This window comes from Notechis scutatus, chromosome Z (genome assembly GCF_049901735.1).
Source record: "Notechis scutatus isolate UNSWTSFEM ecotype Mainland chromosome Z, rNotScu1.2, whole genome shotgun sequence".
NCBI lineage: Eukaryota > Metazoa > Chordata > Lepidosauria > Squamata > Elapidae > Notechis > Notechis scutatus.
Genome location: NC_142025.1, coordinates 64,815,390 through 64,833,788, shown reverse-complemented (window position 1 = coordinate 64,833,788; position 18,399 = coordinate 64,815,390). Strand labels below are relative to the sequence as shown.

At 46.5% G+C, this 18,399-nt stretch overlaps 1 protein-coding gene across 2 annotated transcripts in view; it reads right to left on the bottom strand.

The window, feature by feature from the left end:
- The window catches only part of BMPER (BMP binding endothelial regulator), a 525,475-nt gene that overhangs the window by 413,770 nt on the left and 93,306 nt on the right, over positions 1–18,399 (bottom strand). For both annotated transcript variants that reach the window (XM_026674868.2, XM_087947656.1), the window contains exon 3: positions 875–974. In XM_026674868.2, coding sequence (XP_026530653.1) covers positions 875–974 — 100 coding nt within the window. The remainder of the gene's footprint in view (positions 1–874; positions 975–18,399) is intronic.

The window sequence follows — 18,399 nt, the reverse complement described above, 5'->3', positions numbered from 1 at the left end:
CCCACTTAATACAACTTCTATAAAAACCAAGAATTTTTGTTTTTAATCCTATTTTACAATTATCATGATAGATCTATCTTGATTCTCTGGACCGGGGTCACCAAACTTTCGGACCTCAGGGACCACCAAACTCATAATTTTAAATCCTACGGACCAGAGACCCTGGGAAAATCTCCAAAAAAGTCTGCAAAAAAATTCCCCACCCCGTTTTCCTACCAATCGATCATTCTTTATTTGAGATCATAGGATACCGCCTCCAGCTCCGTTCTCAGGGAGAGTGGGAGAGAGAAGGAGAGGGAGGGAGAAGGAGAGAGAGAGAGACTGAGACTTTTGGCTTCATGCAAGGAAAGCCGCAGAAGTAGAAGTCTTTCTTTCTCTCCCCCAAATTCTGCCAGAAATGACCCTTTGCCGGCACAGCCTCTTGGCTTGCAGGGTCCCAAAGACTCATTTCTGGTGGAGTTTGGAGGAGAGAAAGAAAGACCTTTGCTGTTTTCCTTGCATGCAGCCAAAAGCAGAAGAAGAAAGAAGCGGAAAGGAGCAGCCCGGTGGCCAGGCCAGGCATGTGGGGCAAGTTCCCCCCTCTGCCCTTTCCCCCCCTCCCTCACTACCTCGTGTTATTCGCAAGCCTTGTGTTCCCATGGGCCATGTGGGCAGCGCAGCCTTGTGTTCCTGCTTTGGGGGTGACATTTCTCTGTGGACCACCACAATTTTCTCACAGACCACCAGTGGTCCCTGGCCCACTGGTTGGCAACCACTGCTCTGGTCTACAAATATTAAATAGTAACCATTAACACATAATGTTTTTTTTTATTAGCCATTATTACAGATTGTATCATAAAATTAAAATTAATTAAAAAAAGAGAAAACACTACACCTTTACATCTCTCACAGCATGTTCCTCTTTGCTTAATAACCAGAGCACATGTCTTCGAAAGTACAGGGCACTTCTCACGCTTGCATGTCACTTCCTTGTTCTGTCAGGTGCAAAAATAGAAAGCAAAATATATATCAATAAAAAAATCTAATGTTACTGTCTGTTTTCTGCCAATTTGGGACACAGAGGAGAAGACATGATTATTGCCTTTATGCAAATAACTGGCACTGCTTACTTTTTTTTAATCACATATACAATAGAGAAGAGCTGGAAATTTAGGAAGAAAAGGAAAGCAATGGCAACTTGAAGAGACCAAACCTAGATATACCCATATTTCCCTGAAAATAAGACCAGGTCTTATATTTTTGGAGGGTTCCAAAATAAGTACTAGAGCTTATTTTTGGGGAAACACAATTTCAGGATGATCAGCCTGGCTGGGTGCCCCCAGTGCACACACAAAATGCAGTGAGTGAGCAGGGCTGATGTCCAGCACTAGCAACAGCCCACTGGCCCCTCAATCAGTGCACTCTGGGGCTGCGCAGCCCACACAACACAGGCAGCAGACAACAGCAGAGATGCAGGGGGGAGGAGGCATGCAATCTGTATGCACCATGCAGGCTGCAGGCAAGTTAAAATACACACACACACACACACACACACACACACACACACAAATAAAGAGAATTATGGTTTTCTGTAAACTCCATTTTGCTAAAAGAACATGGAAATTAAAACAAATGCACTGCAGTTTAAGGAGACAATCCAAGCAACACCAAGAACAAGTAAAGAACAAAATAAAACTTAAACACAGTGTTTTGGCATTTTAAATTGAAAAATGATCCCCAGACTATTTTGAGCATATGCATTTTCCCATTCTTTCTTAAAATGGAAGAATTAAGAGTTTGTTTCTGTTTTGGAAATATATTTTAGTATATTAATTTTGTCTCCATACTAAGCTTAACTATGGTATTTAAAACAAATCACATTTAGTAACTTTAGTATTTTGAATTGGCATTTTAGAGAGCACTGTGCTTTGATTTCATAATTTAATAATATGTATTAGTACTAAACCAGTATAATGGTTCTATTATTATGTATAAAGTTTGATCTAATGATTAAGGCAGCTAAGCTAGAAACCAGGAGACTTGTATCTTCTAGTACCATCTTAGGCATGTAAACCAGCTTTGAGCCAATCATTCTCTCTTAGCCTAACCTACTTCACAGGGTTGTTGTTATGCAGAAAATAGGAGGAGGAAGGTGTGTTGGATATGTTTGCTGCCTTGAATTATCTTTAAAAATAAGGGTGGAAACAAACAAACAAACAAGAATTAGCATCAGCCATAATTTAAAAAGTGGAATGGCAAAGATAACAGGATCCTTAATAATAAATTAACAAAAACAGTGAATAATTTCTTGAGATATTTAAGCTTTCTCTGCTATTCATCTCACATCTTGCCCCATGTTATTTCTTCTTAGAAATAAAATTTTACTACTGGAAATTCCTTCTTCAAGCATAACATACAGGACCTCTCTGTGCAGCAAGCCCCAGCTATAATTACAGGTTAGTCTGTTATATCACACATAAGTCCATATGCCAGATGCCACTGGCCATTTCAATCAATTATATGTCATAATTAGAGAACTCAAAAATAGGTTGGGGAAGAAGAATCAAAGGAAAAAGAAGAATGTTAAATCATAAAACTAGTTTAGAGGCTTTGCACTACTTTTACCTGTTTACTATAGTTCGGCCAAAGTATTTTTGACAAATTACTCAACATTTTTAGTGCATGTGAACTTAAAAAGAAAAAAAAATCACTTCCCAGCTTTCTCATGATGACTTATTTACTTATTTATTTATTTATTAGAATTTGTCAAATAAAAATGAGAACAAGACCCTTAAGTATGAAGTAAGGCCCATAGAAGTCAATTTGTGTCTGAAACTGTGAAAATTTGTAGCTGAAACCACTGAATCAGGTAGAGCATTCCAGACTTTGACAACTCTATTACGGAAATAATATTTTTTAGAGTCCAATTTAGAACGATTTACATTGAGTTTAAAGCAGTTGTCAGCACACATATTATTGTGATTAAAACAAAAAATTCATTTACAGGAGAACCGGTAGTGGAAATTTTGAGTAGTTCGGAGAACCAGCAAATACCACTTCTGACTGGCTCCACCCCATCTATTCTCTGCCTCCCGAGTTCCAGCTGATTGGCTGGGTCTTCTTTTGTTGCCCTGCACAGGAGAACGGAGCTGGAAAGCAGGTTAATGGGGTGGGGAGGGAATGGAGATTTTACAGTATCCTTCCCTTGCCATGCCCACCAAGCCACACCCACAGAACTGGTAGTAAAAATTTGTGAAGCCCACCACTGATTACTATGTACTGTATAATTTTGTATGCAATAGTTAGGTCTGGCCGCAAGCAACGCAGTTCTAAGTTATCCAAACCAAGAATTTCAAGCCTAGTAGCATCAGGAATTCTATTGTGTACAGAAGAGCACAAGACTTTTCTCATGAAATACTTCTGAACCCACTCAATTGTCAGATATGGTGGGGAACAATTGAACAATACTCTAACATTGGTCTAGCATAAGTTTTATAAGCTCTAATTAGCAATGAAATGTTTCCAGAAAAAAATACTGTGCAAAACTAACTTTACAATTCTTAAAGCTTTTTTATGAGATTTATTTTGTGTATGAGAAGTTGGAATTGATTGATTGAACTTTTTTTTTTAGTCCCACAAACTTGTTTCCCTGCACACAATGGCAAGAAACACGATGGAGAAACGCGACTGAGCTGGAAATCAGATAGCTACAGAAATGCTTGGGGGAAGCGAGGGCATCTGGGCAGTGGTGAGTGGGGCAAGCTCCTTGGCATGGCTTGGCATGGTGCTGCGCTGCAATGGAGAAATGGGAAATGGAGTGGCCGGTGCAAGGAAAGGTAACTGATATAACTGATGCCCTGCTTCTGATGGAGTGGGCCGGAGAAGCAGCTCTCTAGTGCCTAAGGGATTCCATCGAAGTCTGGTATTGCGCAGATTGCAATGGGGGATCAGAGCTTCAGGAGGATGGATGGCTCCTCCCCCACAGGGTGGAGGCCACCCCCTGAGAAATGGCCTGAGAAATAAGTACCTTAATCTCATCAAATAATTCTGGGGCCAATCTAACTGCTGAGCGGAGCCCCGCTGCCATGGGAGTAAATGTGGCCTCAGGAATCCTAGTTATGTCTCTGACCTGTAAATTTTCAGGACTAGGGATCATGCAATCAAATAGAAATCTTTGAATTTGGATTTCCTCTGCAAATGGAATGTATTCCTGCTGTATCTCCCTCTGGTGACCATGAGGAGCCGCAGGCAAGTCTTGGACTCATGGCTTCTGAGGGTAGGAACAACCAGGATCTGGCTGGGGGGAGGGGGAATACCTCTCCTGTTCTGCTTGCTTCTGAGCCCTGGAGAACTGCTTTTCCAACGCCCTCTGCCTTCATTCTTCTGCCTTTGTAGGCTTTCTAGAATAAAGTTTTTGCTTTTATCTTATTTGCATTGTCTTTACCTACAGATCTGGCCTTCTTGGGTCTCTGCTTGGACCGCTTAGCATGTTTGGGCTCCATGCTAGCTGCTTGATCAGCCATTGTGCTTGCTGCCCATATCGTGCGAGGATGGACGTTGTTTACCTGAACGCCAGTTTTCCTCGTTAGGCAAGACAGGTCAGGATGCATGTTACTCCTCTACAGCTGCTAACAACTGAGTCTGTGTAAAAGGCTTATTAGCCTAGCTCTGCCTACTCTGGGTAACTCCTTCCCAGTTCTGTGAAGACTTTGCGACAGACTGAATTGCCTCTAAGAAAAGGGAAAAAAAGAACAAGAACATTTTTTGGGGGAAAAAACCCATAGGTCATTTGGCCAGACCATTCCCCAAAGGGTGGGGATGACCTGTCTTGCCTACAAGGAAAAGTGGCATTCAGGTAAACAACACCCATTTTCCCTTGTAAGGCTGTGACAGGTCAGGATGGGACATACCAAAGCAGGGTTGTCCTCAGGAGGGTTAAGATTGGTCCTGGCCTTCCAAAACGACCTGTTGCATCCACCTGTCTTCCAAATGCTGCATCCACCAAAGCAAAGGAGTCCAGTCGGTAGTGGTAGATGAAAGGTGAAGGAGACGTCCACCTGGCTGCTCTGCAGACCTCCTCCACTGACACTTGCATTGCCCAAGCCACTGTAGTCACCACACTGTGAGTAGAGTGTGTTGTGATGCCCCTAGGTACCGTAAAGGACCGACTGGAATAGGCTCGAGCTATACATGCCTTGATCCATCTACTTACTGTGGACAGTACCTTTCCTCCCAATGTTGAAGGTTGGAAGGAACAAAAAAGAGATTCCGGTCTGCGGAATTTAACAGTCCATTTGCTATAAATTTTTAAGGCTCTGCGCACATCCAATGTATGCCAAGCCTTCTCCAACTCATGGACCGGATGGAGACAAAAATCTGGGAGAACCAGTTCCTGAGCTCTGTGGAAGGAGGTGTTGACCTTGAGAATAAAGACATGGGCCAAACATAAAACCACCCAGTGGGAATGGAAGAGACAGAGATCAGGACAAACTGAGAGGGCGACAACTTCAAAACTCTCCTTGCCGAAGTAACTGCCACCAAGAATGCCACTTTCAGTATAAGTAAGTGAAGGCTGGATTGTCTGAGAGGTTCAAATTGAGGTCTGGTAAGGGACTACGGGATCTTGGGCAAATCCCAAGTAGGGTACCTATGTACCATAGGAGGGCAAAGGTTGGTTGCCCCTCTGAGGAACCTACAGACAGTAGGGTGCTGAGACAAAGATTCTAATTTCCCACAAGTCAGCACTGATGAGATAGCCATCGCCTACCTGCAAAGTGTGTTGGGGGCAAGACCTTTGTCCAAGCCAGCCTGTAGGAATTCCAAAACAGTAGCCACCGAGGCTTGCAGAAGAGAAATGTTAGCCTTGGCACATCAAGTAGAAAAGGATTGCCATGTAGCCTCATAAACACAGATGGCTGAGGGTCTCCTGGGGGCCTGAATGGTCTTAATTACCTTGTTGGAGAGGTGGGTGCTTTTTAAGGAGCCCCACTCTATCGCCAAACTGCCAGATGTAACCACTGGGGCTCCGGGTGAATCAGGGACCCCTGAAGAAGAGAGACATCCTCCTCAGGAATCCGCCAAGGGGGGGCCACTATCAAATCAGCGAACCATGGCCTACGAGGCCAATTGGGAGCCACTAATAACACCTTGGCTTTCTCCAATAAGATACTGCGAATCACAGCTGAGAGCAATAGCAATGGAGGAAAAGCATATAACAAGCCAGCTACAATGCAAGGCATTGGTCCCTTCTGCCCCTTGGGACCAATTTTCCAGAGAAAAATCTGGGCAATTGGGCATTAAAGGGGTGGCAAAAAAATCCACCTCTGGCAGATCAAATTGTGCATAATTTGATGAAAGAGAGAGGGGTGTAAACTCCATTCGGCGTGATCAACTGAGGTCCTGCTCAACCAGTCTGCCTGAACATTATCCAAGCCTGAGATGTGATCAGCTCAGATAGACAGAAGATGACGCTCAGCCCATCTACCCAGGGCTTCTGCTTCTGTCATAAGTGATAAGGATCTGGTGCCCCCGTCTGTTGATATGGGCTTTAGTGGCAACATTGTCCGTCATAACCAGGACATGCGACCCAGAGACTTATGCCTAAACTGTCCCAAGGCCAACAGACCACTCTGAGCTCTAACCAATTGATGCTATGGGCTTCCACAGACCATAAGCCCTGGGCCCTGAGGGAATCCAGGTGAGCCCCCCAACCTGACAAAGAAGCATCAGTCGTGAGGACGAGGCAGGTCTCCACCTTAAAGGAATGGCCTTTGGACGTAGCTCTAGATAGCCACCAGTGGAAGGAAAGTAAAACGTGCTTAGTCAACTTCACCTTCTGAAGGGAATGACTTGACCCTGACCTCTGATGAGGCAACAAAAACCACTGCAGGGACCTGGCATGAAGCCTGGCCCAGGGGACAATACCAATACAAGAAACCATTTTACCAAAAGTTGAGATAAATGGGCCAGAGGGGTAGAATGTTTACTCCAAATGCCCCTGATCATCCCCTGCAGGCTGTCCAGCCATTCCTGTGAAAGGAAAACCTGACACACTCTTGTGCCAATAATGCCCCCCAAATGAAGGAGAAGGGTAGACAGAATGAAATGGCTCTTTTTCCTATTAATGGAAAATCCCAGATCCTGCAGAACTGACATCGTGACCTGCATATCCCACTGAGCCCTTTGAAAGGAAGACATGATTAAAATATCATCTAAGTAACACTGCAGATGCACTGGGAAGGAACGCAGGTGCACTGCAAGGGGAGCCAAAACTTTGTTGAAAACCCTAGGGGTGGAAGATAACCCAAAGAGGAGGGCCATATATTGAAAATGTCGCCCCTGGTAACAAAACCTTAAAAATTGCCTATGAGAGGAACAAACATGTAAATAAGCTTCCATCAAGCCTATGGATGTGAGGAAGTCCCCCTGCCGAACGCTCTCTAGAATGGAAGAGAGTGCATCTTAAAACACCTGTACACAACATATTTATTGAGTCATTTCAGATCAAGAATTGTCCTCCACCCGCTCCCACCCCCCCATGGCCTTGGGGATAATGAAAATCCTGGAGCAGAACCCATCCCCTGTTGGTGTAGGGGAACTTCCTGAATGGCCCTGAGGTCCGGCAAATGCTGGATGGCTGACTCCATCAGGCCCCTTCTCCCTGCATCCCTAGATACCAGGCAGGAGATAAAGAACCTCGGAGGAGTGCAGTAGAATTCCAGAGAAAGACCCGATCTAACTGTGGACAAAACCCAGGCATTGGAAGTAATACCCTCCCATTGGTCCACAACCATGCTAATTGGCCACCAGCGGGAATAGATTGTGCACTAGCGTTGGCAACGGTACGGGCGACTTCTTCCTCGAAAGTGGTGTTTAGCAGCAAACTGCTGCCTGCCCTTGCCTGAACGATCTGGAGGGGGTTCCTGGCATTGGTAGGAGGTCTTGGATGGCCGGTGGAAGATGGAACTGGTTTCCCATCTGAACTGAGAACGTTTGAAATAAGGAGCAGCCCGATGCTCTTGAGAAGCGAAGGAAGGATTTTTCGCTTATCCTTGGTTTCCACCAAAAAAGGCTCGAGGGCCTCACTAAAGAGCTTATCCTCTTGGACGGGAGAAGATGCCAACTTCCATTTTCTCCTGCCATCTGCTTGCCAGTTGCCCAGCCAACACATGCGCCTGACCACCATTGAGGAAGCAATGGCTTTCATGGTGAACCTAGCCCCATGCAGGGTGGCATCAGCTGTGAATTCTGTGGCCACCATGATCTTATTGATGTCCTGGTGGGCTCAGACATTTGACAAAGGAATTCTATCCCTCAACTGCTTAAGCCACTTGAGCGACATCCTGGTGAAGAACAATGCTGCAGTAGATGCCTTGACTGCCCAGGCAGCCACCAGTGGGATCTCTGGAGCGATTGTTCCACACGCTTCTCCTCGGACTTGAGGACATCCTTTGGATCAGATGGGGCAGATGATGAAAAGGCCAAAGCTGCCACAGGAGCATCCACTGTAGGAACTTGGAGTGTTTTTGTGAGCTCAGGCCCCACGTTGAAAAACCTGCAGTTGGAAGCCAGAGGACTGGGCCCTGAGGCAGGAGATTCCAGCTGTTTCTGAATAACCTTCAGGAACAGTTGAGGAGACGGGACCACTTCTTTCCTCACCTCTGGCTCATCAAAGAGAACATCTGACTCCTCAGGAGGAAGTGAGGCAGCTACCTCATCATCTGCACCCTTCAGGTTGGCTATGTTCCTCGCCTTATACAACAAGGGATTGAACAAGGTGTGTTTAAAGCAACCTGTGAACACTGGAACCTCGTGGGAAGTGCCTTCATTCGCGGACATGTCAGATTCTGGCTTATCAGGTTCCCCCACCAAGGATGGAACCACTGAGGGAGCAGAAGCATAATCAACATCTACAATCAAAAGCGGGTCCTGGATGAAGGAACCTCTTTCCGAAAGGAGAGCATCTCGAACCTGCTCTGACAAATCAGAAGCTGCGAAGAATGTCGGGTCACTCTCTGCAAACCTTCTGAGATGGCCTTGCTGATGGCTTTGTCGATGAGATTCTGTAGGTTGACAGGGACATCTGAGGCCAGCAACAATAGAAGGAAAGGAGGATTCCACCTCCTGCCTACTGCGCCCACGCTCTTGCTAAGGTACAGCTTCACCCTGAAGTTCATCAAGCTGACTGCCTCCTTCAGAGGGAATGGGAGAAGCACCTCTCCTGAACACATCAGGGGACCAAGTCTGGATACCGGGTCTAGAAGAAGGTCCAGGCTCCTCCAAATCCACTTCACTGATGAGTGGTGCTGGAGAAGTAGCTCTTGTAGTCATTAAGCAAGTAGAGGCCTGATGCACCTTGGCTATCTGCTTCTCTATGGCCTGATGGTGCCTGGAAGAATCCTTCTCCTCCATTTTTGAGGCCTTCTTCACAAGCCGCTTTCCTTTGGTAGAAGCAGCAGGAGCCACCTTTTGAGGCTTGGCAGTTTTAGAAGCTCTGGTTTCCCTTGGGGCTTCAGCCATCTTGGAACAGCAAGGCCTATTCTGAACTGAAAGTCCTGTGCAAGAAGGAGAGCATACGAAGGAATTTATAAAGGGACTTCAGGACAAATCTCCATCCCCACTCCAACCACCACTCTCTTCTGCCCTATACAATTTCAGTAGGATGTTTTAACACTTCTTACTGGGACTCATACTCTCCTCCTGGGCCTAATAGGGCAAGAAATATAGACCAGGCCCGGCTGGAAGCTCGAAGGCCCTGGTCTACCTCGGGATAGGGAAACCAATCCCCCATCGGGAAAATTAGTAAAAATTAGTGCCTGCCCTTCAATGTCTTCCTCAGCAAAAACAGAGACTGGTGGTGACAGAGGCGCAGGAGTGGTGGGAAGAAGAAGACCTCTTCAAAATGGCCACCGGTCATGAGGTCTTCAGCAAAATGGTCGCTTCTGGCCACGAGGCTTCTCCTTCTTCACCAGGGAGTTTTCTTTTAACTCCCGGAGCTTCGTTGCTCTGTAGGGGCAGAAGCAGCTTCCAAAAGGCAACTGCTGGATAACGCAGCTGCCTGCTTCATCGTGGGGAGGAGATTAGCCCCGCGGCTCTGTAGAGCATGGCCACCTGGCCGAAAAATGGCCTCCTCTTTACCACAGAGAGCCCAAAGCGGCCCTGCGGCTCTGTAGAGAAAGCAGAATCCTCCGCCCTCGATGAACAGCCGTCCAGCTGATCAATGCTTTCCTCTTCACACTGGAGGGCTGAAAAGGGCCCTGTGGCCCTTGCAGGCTGTTCCAGAACTCCGGAGCAGCATCAGCTGTTAGGCAGCCCCAATAGCCAGCTGAGAAGCGGAGCCACTGAGATTTAAAGGAAAAGGCTTGTTTGAGGCTTTTTTCCACTTTTGGCTAAGAATTTCCCTTGAAAGGCTGCCGTTGAAAAGAAAGTATCCAAAGGCAGGAGAGGCAAAATTTAGCATCCTTCTTCAGCTAAGGCCTGAGTAGAACAGGACAGGAGTTACCCAGAGTGGGCAGAGCTAGGCTAATAAGCCTTTTACACAGACTCAGTCCTTAGCAGCTGAAGAGGAGTAACACTCATCCTGACCTGTCGCGGCCTTACAGGGGAAAACAGCTGTACTCAATCCTCTGATCCTCTCCCTTGTGCAGCTCTTCAGCCTTGGGTTTCTACTTTGGGCCATGACAGTGGTGGCAGTACCAGTTTCCTGGGAAAGCCTGCACAACTCGCCACATGGTCAATAAGCAAAATGGCAACCACCAGGCCCAAAAATCAGCTGTATGGCACTATTAGTGCAAGCAGCCACCCCAGAGTTACCCAGTTGAGCCTGGGCACGCAAACAGCATGTTGGGGTTGATCAGCAGCCTGAAATTTGCAATTACTGCTTGTCTTCGGTTTTTTAGTAGCTTTGCAAACCTTTGAAGAATCTACACATTGAAATACTGCTTTCTGCTATAATTGTTGGAGCCAACCTTTTCCATGTCTCTATAGAGCCAAGACTGAGTCGTGACTGGGGCTAGGCAACTTCCTGGCCCAACAGGAAGAGGCATGGCAAAGAATGATGATTCAGTCTCTGGGCAGAAATGCAGATTCAACCCATATGTGTGGATTCTCCCATAGGCATGCTGGAGAAAAAAGATTTTATATGCTTTCTCGCAGCAACTGTGTCACTACACAATCATTCCATGGAAGTTGCACAAGTCCCTGAAAACTAAGCTCAGGTACATCCAGGGGTAGGCTGCTGGGGGCTTGCAGGGACTCGAGTAATCTCCTAGAGTCTTCACTGCAGGGCTTGGTGAGCCCCCAAATCCTACTTCTGGCTGGCGCCGCCCAGCCCCGGTCACCAGAGCCTTAGTGCAGGAGCAAAGCGGCCCTGTATCTGCCTTCGCACCATGTTTGCACATAAGGCAGTCTTCACTTCCCGCTGCTTCGGGCTGGAACTCGCGCCTGCCATGCTCAGCTGAAGAGCTGCAGGGGGATATGGCAAAGCGATGGCCGGAGCCTTAGTGCAGAAGCAAAGTGGACCTGTACTTGCCTTTGTGCCACATTTGCACTCAAGGCAGCCCTTGCCTCTCACCACAGAACCGGGCAGGAGAGAGATGAGAGAGAGAAAAGGGAATTATCCCCTTTTCTCTCTTTTATCTCTCTCTTATATGCATGTGCGCACACACACACAAGCAGAATACCCTCCTGGGCTGGGATCATGGTGGCAGCAATGATGACTTCTTCTCCCACTGCTGCCACTGCACACTCATGTGTGTAGCTGGCCGCACTGCACAGGAGAGCCAGAGCTCTTTCCTCATTGCATTCAGTGGTGGCAGCAGCTGCTCCTCCTTCCTGAGCTGACACAAAGGGCATCATGGCTGAGAGAAACAAATGAGAGAGAGAAGGGGAAGAGGGAGAGAAGAGTGAAAGAAGAGTGAGAGGAGTGAGAGAGCTGAGGGGAGAGAATGAGAGAGGGAAATAAATGAGAGAGAAGGGAGAAAGAAAGGGAGAAAGAAAAAGAAAGAAAGAAGAGAGGAAAAGGGGATGGAAAAAGAGAGAAAAGCATAAATGAGACAGAGGGAGGAGAGAGAGAGAGAGAGCGCCATTTCCCACAGAAAACACCAGGAGCAACAAAACCCTGGGTAAGTGTGGCTGGGGGAGGTCATGTGACTGGGTGGGAGTGGTGTTGAGTTGGCCACGTCCACCCAGGCAGTCATTAGGGCAGAGAGCCCCTTGCTAAAACATTTGAATCCATTCCAGTTGGTGGTAGACAGAGGTGCCCAAACGGCCATGCAGTTGGTTGGTGCGCTGATGCCATATGTGGCTGTTTTCCAGTTCTACTGTGTATGACCGTGATCCAGTGACTGCTACAATTTGGCCTGGAACCCAGAGGGCACCCCTGGCATACTTGTGGGCATATACTGAGTCCCCCACATTGAATGACCGGAGCTGGCTGGTCGAGTTGGTGGGTGCCTCTGACAAATATTCAGGGTGCGGTCAGTCTAGGTTGGTTCTTAGGCAGTAACCCATTAAAAGTTTGGCTGGACTCCGGTTAGTCATAGCACTGGATGTGATGTGTGGGACTAACAAGTATTTGGCAATTTGAGTTTGCCAGTCTCCGGGGCTCATTCAGGCTAGTGCCTCTTTTTCTGATCACACCATTCTCTCTGCCTGCCCATTATTAGCAGGGTGTAATGGTGTGATGCCATAACTTGCCAGAAATAGTTCAAATTGGTTGGCCATGAACTGTGGCCCATTGTCGGATACCAGGACATCTGGTAGTCCGTGGGTCATGAACAATTTCAATAAGGCCTTGATGATGGCATCTGAGGTGGTTGATGGCATCAAGACCACCACCAGCAATTTGGAATAGGGGTCAATCTATCATAAATGTCTAACCCTGGAATGGTCCCGCAAAAATCAATGTGGAGCCTTGATCAGGGTGTTTTGGGTGCGAGCGGAGGGTGGTGCTGGCCTCATCTTCTGCCATGGTTTGCAAGAGGCAACCCATTCTGCAATGGCTTTATCCATTTTGGGCCACCAAACAGCTACAGGTGAATGCTTTCATTCTGATGATGCCTGGGTGGCCTACATGTAAGGCTTCTAGGACTGGTCCCCGCAGTTTCTGTAGGCCAAATACCCTATTTCCCCACAATAAACAGCCCTTCTACGTGGACAGTTTCTGTTGCTGAACATGGAAAGTCAGGAACTCTGCTCTGACAGGGCCCTTTGGCCACTCCCTCCACACCAGTTGAACACTTGGGCAAGAATTGATCTTTTGCGGTTTGTCTGGCAATTTTGATCTTGGTAATGGGGCCAATGGCAGTTGCTCAATTAGGAGGATGGGGGCAACTGGGGCTGAGTCCTCTATGATGGCTGGCAGCGGGTATCGGCTAAGGGCATCCACATGGCTCAGGGACTTACCCAGTCGGTGTATGAGTCTGTAGCTGTAAGCTGCCAAAAAGACTGTCCAGTGCATCATGTGTGGTGAAAGAACAGTCAGCATTTGGCGGTCTCCGGCGAGAAGGCCCGGCAACGGCTTGTGATCTGTCACCAGGTCGAAGTGCCTGCCATAGAGATATTTGACTGCAGCCAAACCTTCCTTGTCTAGCTGGCTATAATTTTTCTCAGCTGCTGACAATGTCCTGGAATAAAACGCGATTGGAGCCTCTGGTTCATTTGTGACCCAATGGCTTAGGACTGTTCTTACACCAAATGGTGAGGCATCACACATGAGAATAAATTGGAGGTCTCATTATATTTGATGAGGATACTTTTTGATGATAGCAGGTTCTTTACAGCAGTGAACGTGACAGCTTCTTTCTGGCTCCAGGACCATGCTGTCTTCTTGTCCAGCAGCTGGTGCATAGATTCAGCTACTGATGCCTTGTGCGGCAGGAAGACACTATAAAAATTAAGAAGTCTCAAGAATGCCTGGAGTTCTGTCTTATTCTTTGGTGTAGAAGCTTCCTGTATGGCTAGGACCTTTGCCTTTGTGGGGTGCAACTCTGAAGCATTGATAAGGCAGCCTGGGGCACTGCTTTTTTACAGTTTTCTCTCTTGAGCTTGAGACTCACCTCTTGTAATCGGCTGAGTACCACTCTCAGATGGTCAAGAAGTTCTTTGTCATTGGCTGCCAATATTAAAACATCATTGAAGTATGGCATGATGCCTGAAATGCCTTGAAAAAGCATTAGGCTCTGGAACAATCCTGGTGCCACACTCACTCCAAACTGCAGCCGGCAACATTTAAAAGCTCCCCAATGTGTGACAATGGTCTGTGTCTCTGCTGTAGCATTGTCAACAGGCAACTGTTGATACACCTGGGCAAGGTCCAGCTTTGCAAAAACTTTCCCTTCACCAGGGAATAGGTGTTGCACAACTGGTACTGGGTAGGCATTCTGTTGAAGCGCTTTGTTTACTTATAGTCCACGCAAATACAGACTGAGCCAACTGGCTTGACAAGCATCACGAAGAGAGTCTCCTATTTGGCATGGTCGATGGGTTCCAAGACTCCTTGAGAAATCAGCTTGTCTAATTGCTCATTTATCTTGGAACAAAGAGCAAATGGGACCCTGTGTGGCTTCATGCATATAGGGGCAACCCGAGGGTCCAAGTTGAAAGAGATGGGCATCCCGGTATACTTGCTCAGGTCTCCATTGAAAACATTGGATCAGGGCCTCAACATTGGAGCTACTGATGAAGTTGATACTAGTAACTCCCAAGCCCAGAAAGGAAAACCAGTCCAGCCCCAAAAGGCTTGGCAGGAAGCCGTCTACTACAATCAGCCACAGGGGGCCTACAAAGTTTTTAAATGAGAGTTGGAAGGTTCCACTTCCAATGACTGGAATGCCATTTTCTCGGTGGTGAAGGTGATGATATCTCAGTTGGCTTTTGGAGAGTCTCGGCACCAGCTTCTTAATCATGTTCCACGAGATGATGGTCATGGATGACCCGGTATCTAGTTCCATCCAACAAGGGGAACCCTCCATCAGGACTGTGACATGTATTTTTTTTTAGTAGGCGGGAGGCTGGCTTGCCCAATGAAGGTCTCTGTCCAGCAGGTGCCCTTGGAGACAGCTTAACATTCTTCCCCTTGTTTCTGTGGCTTCTGTTGTGCCCTTTGGTAGCTGGGTTGGTTGGCAGGTTGGCTGGCATGTCAGACTTTAGCTAAATATCCTTTTCTGTTACACCATTGATGCCTAGTGCTTTTGAATTTGCATGCCACTTTTGGGTGGTTGCTGCCACAACCCATACAGGCTGTCTGTTTCTTTTCAATGGCTGCACTTTGCTTCCTTGAAGATTTTAGATGGTAGATGTCATCAGTTGACTCTTCTTGCTCTAAATCATCATGGTGGATGGTAACTGCTTTTCGTGAGGATGGTGGGATATCTGATTTTTGGATTTCTGCCACTGATTGGCTCGACATCTCTGCAGCTTGGGCTTCATCAAGCACCATCTGTAGGTTGAGATTCAATTTAGACACCGCTGTAATTTTATGTCTCTTACTCCGCAAACTATTCTGTCTAATAGAACATTGTCCAAATCTCTAAATTTGAAGTATAATGTGGCTTTCCTAAGGGCGGCCACCTACTGGTTGATCGATTCACCTTCTGCAAGGTTCCGATGGTGAAATGCATGTTGGTGGGCAATTCTTGACAGTTTTGACACGTAGTGTGTTCTCAACTTGTTCTGCAGCAAGTCCCATGGTATTGTTAGAAAGGCTGTGAAGCAAGGAGAGCCCTGGTCACCTCAAAAATGTCCAGGCTGCAGTAGCTGAGGAATAATGTCTTTTTTCTGTTGTCCAATATGCTGGCAAATTCATTGGCTTCAAGGAAGAACTCAAAACAGATGATGTATGAGTCCCATGTCTCAGAGGCTGGCTTCTATGGAATAAATGGCAGGACTGTAGCAGCCATTCTCTACACTGATACAAGCCTAAGCATATTGGGGCAGATGTGTTGATGGTTGATGAGTGTTGCTGTAGTGAGCAGCATTCAGCTCTTGAGCGGGAATGATGATCAGCTCTTTTTGGTCTTAGTTTTCATTCGATCCCACCTTCATCACCAGTGTTAGATTCAGGGTCGAATGAATGAGAACCAGAAAGTGATCTTCAGCTAAAGCTCTTTATTAACACAGTGAAACAACCAGCAGACAGTCTGGCTAACAGTGTTCCTTTTATAGAGAGCTGTCAGCCGGACAACCAATCATTTAAAACCATGTTTCCCATCTGAACGGTGGACCTGAGTGAAGATTTCAGTTCTTACTTGAGTTACTAATTTGAATATGTAACATTCAGTATCTTGGATCAGAAGGTAATCTCTTTGGGGAATATGGGAAGCCCCGTAGAATAGCCTATTGCTAGCTTCTCAATCTAAAGTTTGATTTTTCAGGTACAGATGGAAAACAAGTTATGAATCTTGAAGATATTAATCCCCAAAACACATTCTTCACATATCCTATTCTCATTATGTTTGTAACAGTTCTGCATTTTATTTGTGAAGCTTTGCAATGCATTTGCAATCTTTTTAAAATAAACTATGCTGTACATCCTTAATAAATCTAAAAACGTAGCCTATCTTGTTATATATCCTCATATTCTATAAAGTTACAAAGAGTTATGTTGGGTCAATTCCTGTAGAACATAAAAATAATAATAAGGCTTACCATATGTCCCAACCTCTAATCCCATACATATTAAACATAAAACATTTACAATGAACCTGGGCGTGTTCATATATTTTATGCCTTTAAATATGCATAGATCTTATAAATGGAAGCTATGAATATGTGCATATATAAGTTTCTGATGTTTTAAATAAAACTGAATTTTAGTATTTGAATTTCTAACAGATGTTCTCTTAGAATGGGTGTTGTTTACCTGAACGCCACTTTTCCTTGTAGGCGAGACAGGTCAGGATGAGTAGTTCTCTTCCTTTGCTGCTTAGGACTGAGTCTGTGCAAAAGGCTAATTAGCCTAGCTCCGCCCACTCCAGGAGATTCCTCCCCAGTTTATGCAAAGACTGTGCGACAGACCAGGTTGCCTCTAATGAAAGAAAGAAAAAGACGAGAAGTTAGTAGTGACCCCCCCACGGTCCCAGGAAGGGAACCAGTCCAAGGGTGGGGCTGACCTGTCTTGCCTACAAGGAAAAGTGGCGTTCAGGTAAACAATGCCCATTTTCCCTTGTAAGGCATCAACAGGTCAGGATGGGACATACCAAAGCAGGGTTGTCATCGGGAGGGTTAAGACTGGTCCTGACTGGCATGTTCCGAAATGACTTGTTAGAGGACCTGTCTCCCAAATGCCGCATTCACCGATGCAAAGGCATCCAGGCAATAATGACGGATGAAAGGCGATGGTGAAGACCAGGTGGCCACCCTGCAGATCTTCTCCACCAACGCTTCTGTAGCCCATGCCGCAGTCATAGCAGCACTACGAGTGGAATGGACCATAATACCTCTTGGAACTGGCAGAGCCCTGCTGGAATAGGCCCTGGCTATACCCACTTTGATCCATCTGCTCACCATAGATGGAGTAACCTTACTCCTCCAATGAGGAAGGCTGGAAAGAACAAAACAAAGACTCTGTCCGTCTGAAGTCAGCAGTATGTTTAATGTATATTTTTAAGGCTCTGCATACGTCCAGAGTATGCCAAGCCTTTTCTAGCTCATGGACTGGATGAGGACAGAAATCTGGAAGCACCAGGTCCTGAGCCCTGTGAAAGGATGTGTTGACCTTTGGGATGAAGGCTGGATCCAACCTTAAAACCACCCAATGAGGATAGAAAATGCAAAGGTTGGGTCGAACCAAGAGTGCCACCAATTCCGAGACCCTCCTCACAGAGGTGATTGCTACCAGGAAAACTACCTTCAGAGTAAGAAGATGGAGACTGGCCTGTTGAAGTGGCTCAAACGGAGACCTAGTGAGGGATTGTAACACCTTGGGCAAGTCCCACGTGGGGTACCTATGAACCACAGGAGGACAAAGGTTGGAAGCCCCCCTGAGGAACCTACAAACTGTAGGATGCTGAGCCAGAGATTCCAGTTTCCCACACAACAAGACTGACAAAATGGCTGCCAACTGCCTTTGGAGGGTGTTGGGAGAAAGACCATTGTCCAGGCCTGCCTGTAGAAATTCCAAGACTGCAGCCACCAAGGCTTGTCGAGGTAAAATGTTGGACTTGGCACACCAATTTGAAAAAGCTTGCCAAGTAGCTTCATAAATGTGAATGGTAGATGGTCTTCTGGAAGCCTGGATCGTATGAATAACCTTGCTGGAAAGGTGGGCGCTCTTTAAGATGCCCCACTCAATCTCCACACTGCCAGTTGCAACCACTGGGCTCTGGGTGAAACAGGGACCCCTGGAGGAGAGAGACATCTTCCTCAGGAATCCACCAAGGGGGGTTCACAGAAAGGCTCATCAAATCTGCAAACCAATGT